This window comes from Mustela erminea, chromosome 12, assembly GCF_009829155.1.
Source record: "Mustela erminea isolate mMusErm1 chromosome 12, mMusErm1.Pri, whole genome shotgun sequence".
In the NCBI taxonomy this organism is placed as follows: domain Eukaryota; kingdom Metazoa; phylum Chordata; class Mammalia; order Carnivora; family Mustelidae; genus Mustela; species Mustela erminea.
This window is the reverse complement of record NC_045625.1, coordinates 82,028,512-82,041,152: the sequence shown is the minus strand read 5'-3', so window position 1 is coordinate 82,041,152 and position 12,641 is coordinate 82,028,512. Positions and strand designations below refer to the sequence as shown.

Genomic DNA, 12,641 nt, shown 5'->3' with positions numbered 1-12,641 from the left:
TTCCACCTTTACAGTATAAATAACGTCCTAAGAATTAGAAAGATTTGTGATTGTGGCCCCAGTTGGAAACAAGACTGTGTGCTTTAGTTTTAAAGCTTTGGATAGTCATGTGACTGATAAATCTCCAGTGCAGAAGCATCAGAAAGTTCAGGGAAGCAGAACAGACTCAAAGCACCCAAGCGGAACCTGCGGGGATGAGAACACTTAACGTTTTGGTGTTCATCTCTGCGGGCCTGTTTTCCAAGCATGTATAGTGATACAGATCTCTATTGACGTGTGCATTCCAGTGCTTACAACAATCCAAAGTACATAAAATTATCCCCATGTTGCAGATAAGGAAACGAGAAGGAGAGCCCAAGCCGTGTGGTACTTCTTATCTAGGTCACACAGCTGCGGAGTGCCCGGCACTTAGGAGAGTCCTGGACTCAGATCTGACCTGGAGCTGAAGGCAGAGGCCCAGCTCTGTCGGAGGACCCCAGAGGACCCTTAGAATCGGTGCAAATTGTGGTTGCAGATTTGGGGGCTATACATAGGGTCTGCAGGTTTGTCAGTATCCCCCACTTCGTGCTTTATGCCTTTTGTAATATGTCCCCAAGTTCCCTTTAAAGTGCAGAATAGGTGGAGTCTTCTCCTGATGTGGAGCCTCCCAGAGCGTTGGGGTCGGATTGGTCTGTGACCTGTCCTGTGTAGTGAAGACAGGCCTGCCACTCCCCTTACCCCCTTCAGACCCCCTGCCCCCCACCCCACAGCTCCACGGAGAGCACCATGACTTTTGCAGGACGTGCATTCTTTTTGAGCCCCAAGTCTGACGAGGCCTTGGTTTGCTCTTGCAGCCCAGTGGAAAATTTTCTGAGTTTGGGTTATAAGGAGGAAAAGAAATGCACATACTGTTTCAGAAATTTCCCCTTCTATTAAAGTCCAATGAGTCACACACACAGTTGACAAGACAGTCTCTTTGCGAACTCCTTCCATCCGACCACGAACTCCCTGGGCAGCATTTGTACGAGTGACACTTGGCTGAATTTTCTTTTACATCAGTGCCTGAAAAAGTCACAATTCTGGACATATCCCCCCTCAGTGTGTATCCTTTGGGGTCCCATGGGCCTGCTTTTGCCCCCGCAATCGGATGCACGATGCTGCTACTGGAAATCCCGCCAAAGGAACTCACCCTGCAGAGCCCGGGGAATTTAATGTCACCATATCCTCCAATGAATTCTGAAAAGGAAAACAGACATTGGAGACCCCATTTTCCAAACAAGAGGGAAGACGCTGGGCTGGCACCTGCGCTGTGACTTCCACATCCTGATGGGAAGCAGTCTCCTCCACCTGCTGAGTCAGATCAAACCCTGTCCTGCACTCGATCAGCGAGCGCCCTGAAGAGGAAATGCCACGGCCCTGGGCTTTGTTTGTGGACTCCATGGCCCCTTCTCGCTGGTCCACATCTGTCCTCTTTGTTCCCAGCCTACCCCCTCGCCTCTGCCAGCAACCAACTTCCGGGGCCTCTCTTAGATTTTGCAGAATCCCAGTGTCTGTGGGACCAGCGTTAAGCTGCGCTGGACCATCTCCTCCACACTCTTTCTTTGAAAACCGGAGACACTAAGGCCTGGAAGAGGGAAGGAACCTGCTTGAGCTAAGTAGTGGCTAAGTACGCTCAAGCCTGAATATGGGTTGAAGAGGGGGTCAGCCTGGAGAAATCCGCATGAATTTGATACAGAACTCAGGATGCACCTGACTACATGTTAGGGACGTTCCATACCTCATCCCATTTAATCTCAGTAGTCCGCCAAGGTAGGGGTTATTATGCCTGTTTCATAAATAACAAAGGCAAAGCTTTTGTCGTCTAGTTTGAAGTAAAAAATCTTAGTTTTGCTCAAAAAAGACTCGCTGATACTTTGTGTATATTGTAAAGATGTACAAGCAGGTAGATCCCTCTTAGCAATGTAGTCAAGGTCAACTAACTAGTGACAGAAATGGGACTTGAACCCTGGTCTGTCTGCCTCTTTAGAAGAGCTTGGAGAACTAGGATCCCAGAGGTCAGATCTCGCCCACTGCTGTTTGCCTGGCTGCCTCAGTGGTGGGCTGTTTGTTCCTTGTTTTGCCATGTTGGCTTTAGTGTTTGAGGAAATCACCAACACGGAAAAACCCAAAGATCTCCAAAAAAATATAGAGAGATCCAGGTCCTCTTGATGATTTGGTAGGTCCAGACACTTTGGGCCTGAACTCCGGAATGGAGGGAGCTGCGTAGCAGGCGCCTCTATGGACCAGGCTTGGGTTCCCCATTTCAGGACCCTCTGCACCCTGTCCTGCTGTGTCCCACTGAGCTCAGCTCATGCATATAGGTCACCTGCCTGGCCTGAGTTTCAGCCCCTGCCAGCACTGCCTCTTGTGTTGCTCACCGGTGGGCTGCCCTCTGGGCTGGTTTTCCCACCGTGCTCCCCGCTGTGTGCAGTGCCGTGTGCGCCTCTCCCCATCCCCATGGGCTCAGGCAGAAGGGAGTCCCTTGACCTCAGAGTAGAGCTGGTGGCCCAGAAGGAAGAAACACAGAAGGGCTGAACCCCTTAACAAACTCACCTTCTTTCCGACCATTTGGATGTGCCTGGGCAGGCTGGACCCTGACATCCATACCTCGGATGTGGGGCCCAATTTTGCCTGAGCAGACAGGTCGTCTTCTTTGATTCTGTGTCTTGTCCAGAACCCTCACAGAGAATTTCATATGGCAAAAAGGGAAAGAACCCTGCTGGGGCTTAGTTCTCTGGGAAGGGCTGTGGAGAGCCTGGCCTGCTTTCGGCAAGGGGCCTGTTGTTCCTCCAATCGAAGGTCATCACTCAAACTGTCGAGTCTGTGGTTCTCTCAGAGAGTGACATACACTCAAGCGAGGGGGACTCCACCAATAAAACACAACTTAGGGCTTACTAGTCCCTCCCCCTTAAGGAAACTGTAGATCAAGTCGGGAGCTGCCCTAGATTTAGGAACATGATTCCTAACAAGTACTTACAACTTGCCATCACCTGGCTTGGCGGCCACATCATTTTAAGTCATAATTAAGAGAGGGCCCTGGATGATTCAGTCCACTGAGGGTCGGACTCTTGGTTTCAGCTTAGATCATGCTCTCAGAGTCACAAGTTCGAACCCTGTGTCAGGCTCCACGCTCAGCATGGAGTCTGCTTGGGATTCTCTCTCTCCCTCTGCCTCTCTCTCTCTCTCTCAAATAAATAAATAAATCTTTTTAAAAAATCCATAGATCCTAGTTAAGGGCTCTGAAGCCTGACAGAAAATATGTAAACCTGTAACAATCCGTCATCTTCCCCGGCAGGTTATTTTTGAAGTTGCTTTCAATGGTCCTAAAGGAGGATATGTTGCTCTAGATGACATTTCTTTTTCTCCTGTTCCCTGCCAGAATCGGACAGGTAAGCATTCTCTTTCTCTTCTGGCTCCCATACGGGATTTTCCTTTCTCAGTAGACGCCTGGGGTCAGGACTTGATTTAATTCCTTCTAATTTTCTCACCTCTCCTATAATCTCCTCCTTTAAAAAAAATTATTTAATGGAATAGTCATTTTTCTGCTACGTTACTCTTTTTTCCCCCTCACAGAGTGAATTTAATTTTTCTGACAGCACAGGCCAGTTGTCATAGGGAGATTTCACCATCCCTGCCTACTAGGTAATGAAAATTAAAGAATATGAAGACATTCCCTCCCCATGTTTCTCTTTAAAGCATATCTTAGATCCATACACAGGTGGCCGAGTAGGTGGAAAAACTCTCAAACTCTACTGAATAGAATGATAAAGACTCTTTCTAATTTTAGGTACCCAAGACCTACGAATATCTCCGTGTTTAAAGTTGTTAATATTTGGTATACATAATCTCTGTGACATGTTTATGATATTTATATCATGGGCTTAATTTAATTTCTCTTTCTAAGTAAATCCTCAAATTCTTTCATCGTGGCCAATTTTGTAATTTCCATAAACTTGGTGTTTGGAAAAGAGAGGAAATTCTTACTTTCTGGGAAAATAAGTAAGCAAATCAATTCAAAGTACATTAAAAAACAAATGTTCTAGGGGCATCTGGGGGACTCAGTCGGTTAAGTGTCTTAAGTCTGCCTTCAGCTCAGGTCCTGATCTCAGGGTCCTGAGGTCGAGCCCCACGTCAGGCTCCCTGCTCAGCGGGGCATCTGCTTTTCCCTTTCCCCATCTCTGCTCTTGCTCTTTTTCACTATCTCCTTCTCTCTCAAAGAAATAAATAAAATCTTTTAAAAAAAATGAGAAGTCGACAAATGTTCTAGAATAAGAAGGATAACACTATATTCATGATAATCCACATAAATGCAATTGGCCTTACCTTTTAGTGAATTTTTTTTTGAAAGCCCCCAGGGAAACGGTGGTTGTCCCAATCTTATTAATGAGCCCTCATTCTGATCTTCAGAGCATGGGAAATAAATTTTTGAACCTGGCCTTTGAAGTCTGACTTTCACTTAAGATAGAGTTGGTGTCTAATTTTATATGGCTTAAGATATATTCTACAAGCAAGGGGACCGAGAAAAGTAGTATTTTCTACTTGAGCTAAAGTGCTACCCCCAAATTAGAAACACTGTAATGTGCTAAAACAAAATATTATTTTTTTACTAATTCTAATTTTAAAAAAGAAAAAAAATGCTAGTGAGACAGAACCAGACAATGCATATTTACATATTTTCATTAAAATGATTTAAACCAAACTGTAATCCCAAGATTAAAAGAGTCTCTAAATCGGACAGAACACAGGAACCAACGTTGTTTTGTTTCTCTAAATTGGGCTGTTCTCTAATCTTATCAGCTAATATTTCAGTGATGTCAATAGTCGTTTCACAACCTCTTCATCATTATTTTTGGAAAGTTCCTCCTCTTTGTCGCCAGGCATTTACATTGAACTTTTCTATTTCCAAGTGATGCATACAGGAGAAGAGGTGTTTGTTCAGTATCCGCAGGGGACAGAGGGTGGGGTGACAAAGCAGATGGGAGGTCACAGTGTCTACTGAAGCACCTCACAAGTAATGTCTGGAAACACTCTTCCTTTTAAAAAGACAGAATCTGTGTGAGCGCTTTCCCACTGACTGGTGGAGAGAAAAGAAAGATTCCAGCCAAGTAGGGACTATTTATTAAAAGGGCTGATGGCCCCTCGGTCTGCAAAATTCGGCCCACAAACAGACCCTTCCTCTGCAGGGACCACCGATCCACATTGTCCTGTAATGAGGTTAGCCAAGGCTCCATGATGGTCTTCAGAACTTCCCAACCTGGCATCTTGGCCTTAAAATGGTTTAATGGTGTGATCCTAGCATTACGTTCCTGAGTCAGAACTCTGGATTCACAGCCCTACTCTGCCACTTACAAAATGTGTGACCTTGGGCGTGTTAATTAACCTTTCTGAGATTCTGTTTCCGCATCTGTGGGACGGGGTTAGAAGACTCTGTTCCATCCAGGTGGGAAGATGATAAGTTAATGTCCGTGAAGGCCTTAGCAGAGTATGGCACTCAGAAAATGCCGGGCCATGAAGCTTCATGTTATTTACTTAACTTTCAAAACACGCCTGTCCCTTCCCTGGGGACCAGAGAGTCAGATTGAAGCTGAAGAGAACCAGCAAAGGGCACTGCCTTGGTGAATGGGTGAGTGGGAGCCTGCTTGATGCCTTTCCTGCAGCAGCTGTGGACCAGATTCTGAGTCTTAGACACCGAGGCCTCCATTTTTCATACTTCATCTCACATTTCACAAATACTTTATGTCCTTCTGTTTCCTAACAGGTGCCAACATTTTTTTTCCTTATCTTGGGTAGCTCCAGACTTGTTGTCTCTGCTTTTCCCAGCTGGACCTAGCATGTTCTTCCCTCATCTCCCCAAGTAGGCTGAGACAGGAATGATTTCAACATATGAAGCATCTCGTTCCCACCCTCTGGTTGGGCTTAGAGTTAATCCAGGCTCCCTGACCTGGGACCCACTCTCGAGTCACAGGTGTTAAACAGCGGTGTCGTGTCACCCCCCAGTACTCCCTCAGGACGCTGCCAGAGGACAGACCTCCCCACTCCCCCTACTTGAGTTAGGGTACTTGCCTTTCCAAGGCTCTTGCACCCACGACTTCTCTGTCCACCACCATGTTTGGCCCAGTGCCTAGATCTTAGGAATAAGCTCTCCTTTTAGGCTGTGAATCCTTGAATGGCTGGCAGGTGATTCCATGCACTTGTAAAGATCCCGTCTTAATGCCCAGCCCCAGACTGAGAGCTCCCACTGCTTTGCCATCCGCAGGCCCAATCTCCTCTCAGGGCCTGGGTCCAGCACACCCCCAGGCCAGGAACTGGGAGGGGCCTGACACTCACGGATATACCCTTCTAAGGACATCTGCCTGGGCTTAAATCCCAGTTCTGCCCATTCCCTAACAACACACTGCCCATTTGATGTCTGGTGGGAAACCTGGCTATAGTTGTTGCCTTGGTTACAGCTGTCATTGCCTTAGGTCAGACCTCAAGTGTCTCCACTGCCTGGTCAGCGGCCCGGCCCCTGCTCCGCAGGATTGCTCAGTCTGGCACCTGGTCCCCCTCACTCTGTCTCCAAGGCAGCTTTGAGTGGTCTCAGCCTGCTTTCGGGCTGGCTCATGCTACATCAACCCCCGTGCCTGTTTAGCAGCCTGTGGAGCCCGCCGTACCCGGTTCTCTCGAGCGAGGCAGGGGCTGGGGACAGAAAAGGCTGCTGATGGGTATTTAGATCTCTCGGGCGGACGCTGAGTCCATCTCCATGAACTTCAGGATGAAAAATGCTACCAGAGACTTCTCAAAGGCAGGGCCCTCCACCTGATTAAAGTATTTCAAAGCCTCTCATTTATAAAAAGTTCAAATGTTGGAAAGGAAGTAGTTATGTATATCTTAGATTGTGATGGTACCTTTTTGCTCAAAGGGCCTTTCTTCCGCACCCTCCCCCCCCACCCCGCCTTTTTTTCTGACCAACTGATGTTCAGGTGCTTCCAGCTGCCTCTGAGTCCTCCCTGCGTTTTGACCAGGTCGTTAATGCTCGACTGTCATGGCCTCTCGGCTCAGACGCCCTGAAACAAGTCTTAAGGAAGGCTTTCCATCCACCCCCGATCTCTGGGGAGCTCATTTTGGGTCACAAACAGGCCCTCTGGCCCAGGCTTCAGGAATAAGACACTGTCTCATAGCAGAAGCAGCACTCTGGTTGAAAAAGATTTAGGCTCTCAGCGATGCTTTTGAGATTTTCTTTTTTATCAGACCTTCTCAGGACCCCAGACAAATCCACTTCGAAGGTATTTAGGTATTTAGCAAAAGATTATAATCACATTCTCAGAAACATCTTTTCCACATGACTCCGTTGGTCACCATGGAGAGAACTGAGCTGTGCTTCCTTTTAAGTTTTAATACCACCTCTTGCCTCTCCTGGATGCCTCATAAATGGGTTACGGTTCTCCTGTGACTGCCCAGGGGTATATTCCTTGGGATTGACCCCTGATGAGTGATTTCACTGACCTGCTATTCTCTTTATGCATGGCTCTTGGGAGCCAGATAGCCATCTGTAGTTTGTGGCTTTTCATCTACTTTTTCATGACCAGGTAGCAGAGGGGTAACTAAGATTGGAGACCAATATGGGGTTTCCCCTGGTTGCAAATCTGGGAGGGGGGGTGTCAAAGGCTGGTGTCAAAGGAGCCTTGTCTGTGTGACATCATGCTCAGTTTTCAAAGACTTCATCTTCATGGCTTAAAGATACTCCCTGGTGCTCCCAGAGACTGTGTGGGCAAACAGCAGTGTGTGGGTGAACCCACCAGCATCAGAGCACTGAGAATGGTCTTCATTTACTTTTCTCCTCTCTGCTTCGTCAGTCAGGGTGCTCGCTTTGCACCCTTGCAAGGCCATGTCACCCAAGATGTGATAGGGATCCAATTATCTAGGAACCTTTTGTTCCTATTCTTTTTTTTTTTTTAATGTGGTGTTGGTGTCTTTTTTTAGTTTAGTGTTTTTAAAACTTAGTTTTGTATCATTTTAAACTCAGACAAAACTTGCTCAGTGGGTTAAACCTCTGCCTTCAGCTCAGGTCATGATCTCAGGGTCCTGGGATCGAGCCCCGCATCGGGCTCTCTGCTTGGCAGGGAGCCTGCTTCCCCCTCTCTCTCTGCCTGCCTTTCTACATACTTATGATGTCTGTCTGTCAAATAAATAAATAAAATCTAAAAAAAAAAAAAGACTCTTCACCCAGATCTAAAAATTGTTACCATTTTGCCACTGTTGCCTTATCGACCATGTAATCTTATCGAGCAAGATGTAGACGTTACGCCCCTTTGCCCCTAAATACTTCAGTGTGTATTTTCCATGTGTTAGCACATTTTCCATGTGTTAGCAGGTAATTATAAAGTTCAGGAAATTTGGTACCGATACAATATTATCAACTAACCATGGCCCACATGCTAATTTCACCAGTTGTCCCAGTGCTCTCTTTTATAGCTTTTTGTTTTCTCGGACCAAGATTCAATCTCAGGTGCTTTACAGCATTTGGTTGTCATGCCTCTTTTGTCCCCTTTAATCTGGGCCATTTCCTCAGCCCACATCACTGTTCTCTTCCTTTGGAAATTGAGGAATTGAGAGTATAGTGACTTTTTGTCCATAAACAGCTCCCTGTTTCATCAGGTCACTGCTCCCAGAACTCAAATGTTTCTCTAGAGGTGATTTCCCAGTTATTCAAAACAGTGTCCTCTTTCTCTGGCCCTAAAAGCTTAGACCAGAGTATGTCAGTATGTAGAACGGATCACAGTTGGCTACATCGAATGTGTCCCAAACTGTGGCTGTCACATCCCTTGTGGACTCAGACAGTCTGAACAGCGAGATTTACAATCACTTGTTGCTGTACCAAGTTATTCTCAAAAGAGCAGAAATCTTTTATGTTCCATTCCCTCCAAGCAATCTGGAATGAGGTGTATTTATAGACCAGGGTAAATGATACCAGAACTCAGCAAACGCCAAAATAATAGCAGTATGGGTGATGAAATTGGTGTGACTTTTTGAACAGCATGGTTTATCCCGAGCAGTGATTTTCTTCAAGCAGATCAGCTGTACTGCTAATGTCAATTATAAATAGACGGTGGCTGTGTCGGTGACACAGCGATCAGTCAACAAAGGAAAATTATTTCTGGAAAATATTATTTCTAAAATACCTGTCTGAGAGAAAAATTAAGAGTTCCTTAAAATCTTTACCATTTTCTTTCTTTTAATTTTCTATGAATGAGTTTTGAGTTGTAAAGAAATATGTAAATAATTGCTCCCCGTCTTTACATTTTGAAAAGAAATTTCTTTTGAAGTCTGGTACTTACTTATTTTTTATAGAGTGTGAACAGGGCTCCTTCCCTCCATCCCTTAAGGGAGGAAAAGAACAATCTGCCTGTCATGAGGAGATGTTAGTTTGATGCTAACCTGCCAGGATACCATCAGGGTAGAGATATTTTGTTGTGTTTTATGTGTTCAGTCTCCCTGGCACAAATGTGTACGTATTTGTCAACCAGTTGAAGTAGTCCTTTGAGACCCTAGGATCTGGCTCTTTAACTTTGCTTCTCCTTTCTTCAGAGCTTCCTTTCAGTGCTGCGGAAGCCAGCTGCAATTTCGAGGAAGATTTCTGCAACTTTTATCAAGATAAAGAAGGTTCAGGCTGGACCCGGGTGAAAGTAAAACCAAACATGTATCGGGCCGGAGATCACACATCAGGCAACGGTAAATCAGAAGTCTGTGCCTGTGGGGACGCTGAGGGTGGGGGTAGTATTCATGCTCCGTCTGCCATTCTTTTTTTTTTTTAATTATTTTTTATAAACATATAATATATTTTTATCCCCAGGGGTACAGGTCTGTGAATCACCAGGTTTACACATTTCACAGCACTCACCATAGCACATACCCTCCCCAGTGTCCATAACCCCACCCCCCTTTTCCCAACCCCCCCCCCCGCCCAGCAACCCTCAGTTTGTTTTGTGAGATTAAGAGTCACTTACGGTTTGTCTCCCTCCCGATCCCGTCCGTCTGCCGATCTTACTCCATATCTCTCAAGACGGCCACTTAAAAAAAAAAAAGGCAACTGTAAAGAAGTAAAAACAATGGGTAATCTTGTGTTTTGCCACTTTAAAAAAAAATGGCATTTAATTTGCTGTGCTAGCAAGCCTGCCTGCCAGTTCTTTAAACAGCCAAAGCTTCGGAAATTATCTTGCTTTTCCCTTTAGATAGAAAAGTGCTTTTAAAAAGCTAGTAGATTCCAATTACAGGAAACATCCAGAAAAGGCAAATCCGTAGAGACAGAAAGCCAGTTCTTGGTGGCCAGGGGCTGGGCAGTTACTGTTTAATGGATATAGAGTTTCATTTTGGGGTGATGAAAATATTTTGGAGCTGGATAGTGGTGGTAGTTGCCCAGCACTGTGAATGTACTAAATGCCACTAAACTGTACACTTTAAAGTGGTTAAAATGGTAAATTTTATGTTATGTGTGTTGTAGTCAATGAAAAATATTTTGTGAGGCTATAAAATCTATTGGAAAATATGGGGGGGGGCACTTGATGGTTATGTCTACCAGGAACTGTAAGAAACAAGTTTGAGTTCCCGTGTATAAGAATTACCTACCTCGGGGCAGCTGGGTGGCTCAGTGGGTTAAAGCCTCTGCCTTCGGCTCAGGTCATGATCCCAGGGTCCTGGGATCAAGCCCCGCATCGGGCTCTCTGCTCCGCAGAGAGCCTGCTTCCTCCCCTCTCTCTCTCTCTGCCTGCCTCTCTGCCTACTTGTGATCTCTCTCTCTGTGTCAAATAAATAAAATCTTTAAAAAAAAAAAATTACCTACCTAATCCCTTTGATGGCATCCCTGTGAAGCCCATTCATGTAGAGACTGGTACAAAGGGCTTGTTTTCAAGGGGTGGTGTCTACGTCACTTTATTCAATGGTGATTTTTACACTGGGCACTGGGGTGTGCTTACCATACACTGAGGAAACTTACGTTTCAGAGCATCTTACTTGCACAGGCCCTGGGAAGGGCCTTGAAAGGGGCCCTCACAGTTTTCTACTTGTAATCATAAATTCTTTTCTTAGAGGCGGCTTAACTTGTAGAAATACAGATACTATAAAAACCTCTGGTCATTGGCCAGACTAATCAATCAGGTCCTTCCCCTACTGGCTAACAATCATTTCAATGGGCAAAAGAGATGTTAGACAAATATATACACAAATAAACTTATAATTACCTATTGTGGCACATGCCATGGAAGAAATGAAGAGCAGGCTCCGAGAGAGCTGTGGTGTGGCGGATCAGAGTCAGCATTTGGGATTTTTTTTTTTTTTTTATAAAGGAAATGAGAAACCATCAAAAGGTTTTAAGTAAAAGAAGAGTAGAATTAAATTCAGGTTGCAAAAACGTTTTTCTGACTGTGTATAGACACCTATATTAGTCTGCTCAGGTGGCCAGGGTGACCTGAAAAGCAGAAATGGATTTTTCACAGTTCCGGAGGCTGGAAGCCCAAGATCGAGATGCTGTCAGGGTTGGTTTCTGGGGAAACCCCTCTTTCTGCCTTGTAGAGAGATGGCACCTTCTCACTGGGTCCTTCTGGCCTTCACTCTGTGTGTACCAGTGGAGAGAGAAAGGGGGCTCTGGTGTCTCTTCCTCCTCGAGGACCTATAGGTTCTATAGGATTAAGGCCCCACCTGTATAACCTCATTTAAATACCTCCTTAAAGACCCAATCTCCAAATACATTTACATGGGGAATTAGGGTCTCAACCAATGGATTTGGGGTGGGGGTGGACACGACTCAGTCCATGTCACCAATCACGTGAAATAAACCGAGAACCCTTTGCCAGATGAATTAAATCACTGGGTAAAACCCAACTACACACCAAGACTGAGGCGATCAAAGGAAAATTGATGGGGGAGGAGTAGGAAAAGGCAAGAAAGCAAAGTAGGTATTATTTTCTTCCTTTCTACCCAGGTTTTCCAGGCTATGTGGGTCTGTTTTACATTTACTGTGGGGGGGGGGGGAGCAGGTGGGAGGGAGGTCCTTGACCTACTGTTTCTTTTTTTGTTTTTTAAAAGAAATAGTTATTCTTCCTTGGATCCCTTTCTTGCACAGAAAGGGTACTTGAGAGATCTTTTCTTGTAAATGACAGACTGAAGCAAAATAGATCTGGGGGAACCGCGCAATTCAGTCCCTAACAATACTTCTGTGAAATCATCAAAATCCCAAGGACTTCCAGACCAGCCTGTGATGTCTCTATCTCTGCTGTTGGCAGCAGAGATGAAAAGGAAAAACCGGTCTGGCCCTAACGTACGTTAGGACCCAGTACTAAGTACTGGATTGATCCAGGCAGCTGGGGAACCAAGATGATTTCATCCCTGTGTTTCATGAGAAGCACAAACCCTAACTGATGACTGGCATCTGAGCATATGCAGATGGGAATCTATACTGGTTTGTGAAGTTTACTTAGAACTGAAGAAGTTTTATTGGTAATAGAACCACATGATGTAATCTGTCACTTAAGCCACAGATAGTTAAGTACAAAATGCATTCTATCATTTGAAGCCTATGGGAATAGTCTCTGTTGGCAAATCCCACTACATTTAAGCAAATTTTCACACTTGACCCTCTGGGCTAGATG

General features: G+C 45.3%; 1 protein-coding gene across 1 annotated transcript in view; it reads left to right on the top strand.

Annotated features, from left to right (window-relative positions):
• The window catches only part of MAMDC2 (MAM domain containing 2), a 140,563-nt gene that overhangs the window by 78,691 nt on the left and 49,231 nt on the right, over window positions 1-12,641 (top strand). The window contains exons 7-8 of the mRNA XM_032307502.1: window positions 3,314-3,407; window positions 9,586-9,729. Of these exons, the coding sequence (XP_032163393.1) occupies window positions 3,314-3,407; window positions 9,586-9,729 (238 nt within the window). The remainder of the gene's footprint in view (window positions 1-3,313; window positions 3,408-9,585; window positions 9,730-12,641) is intronic.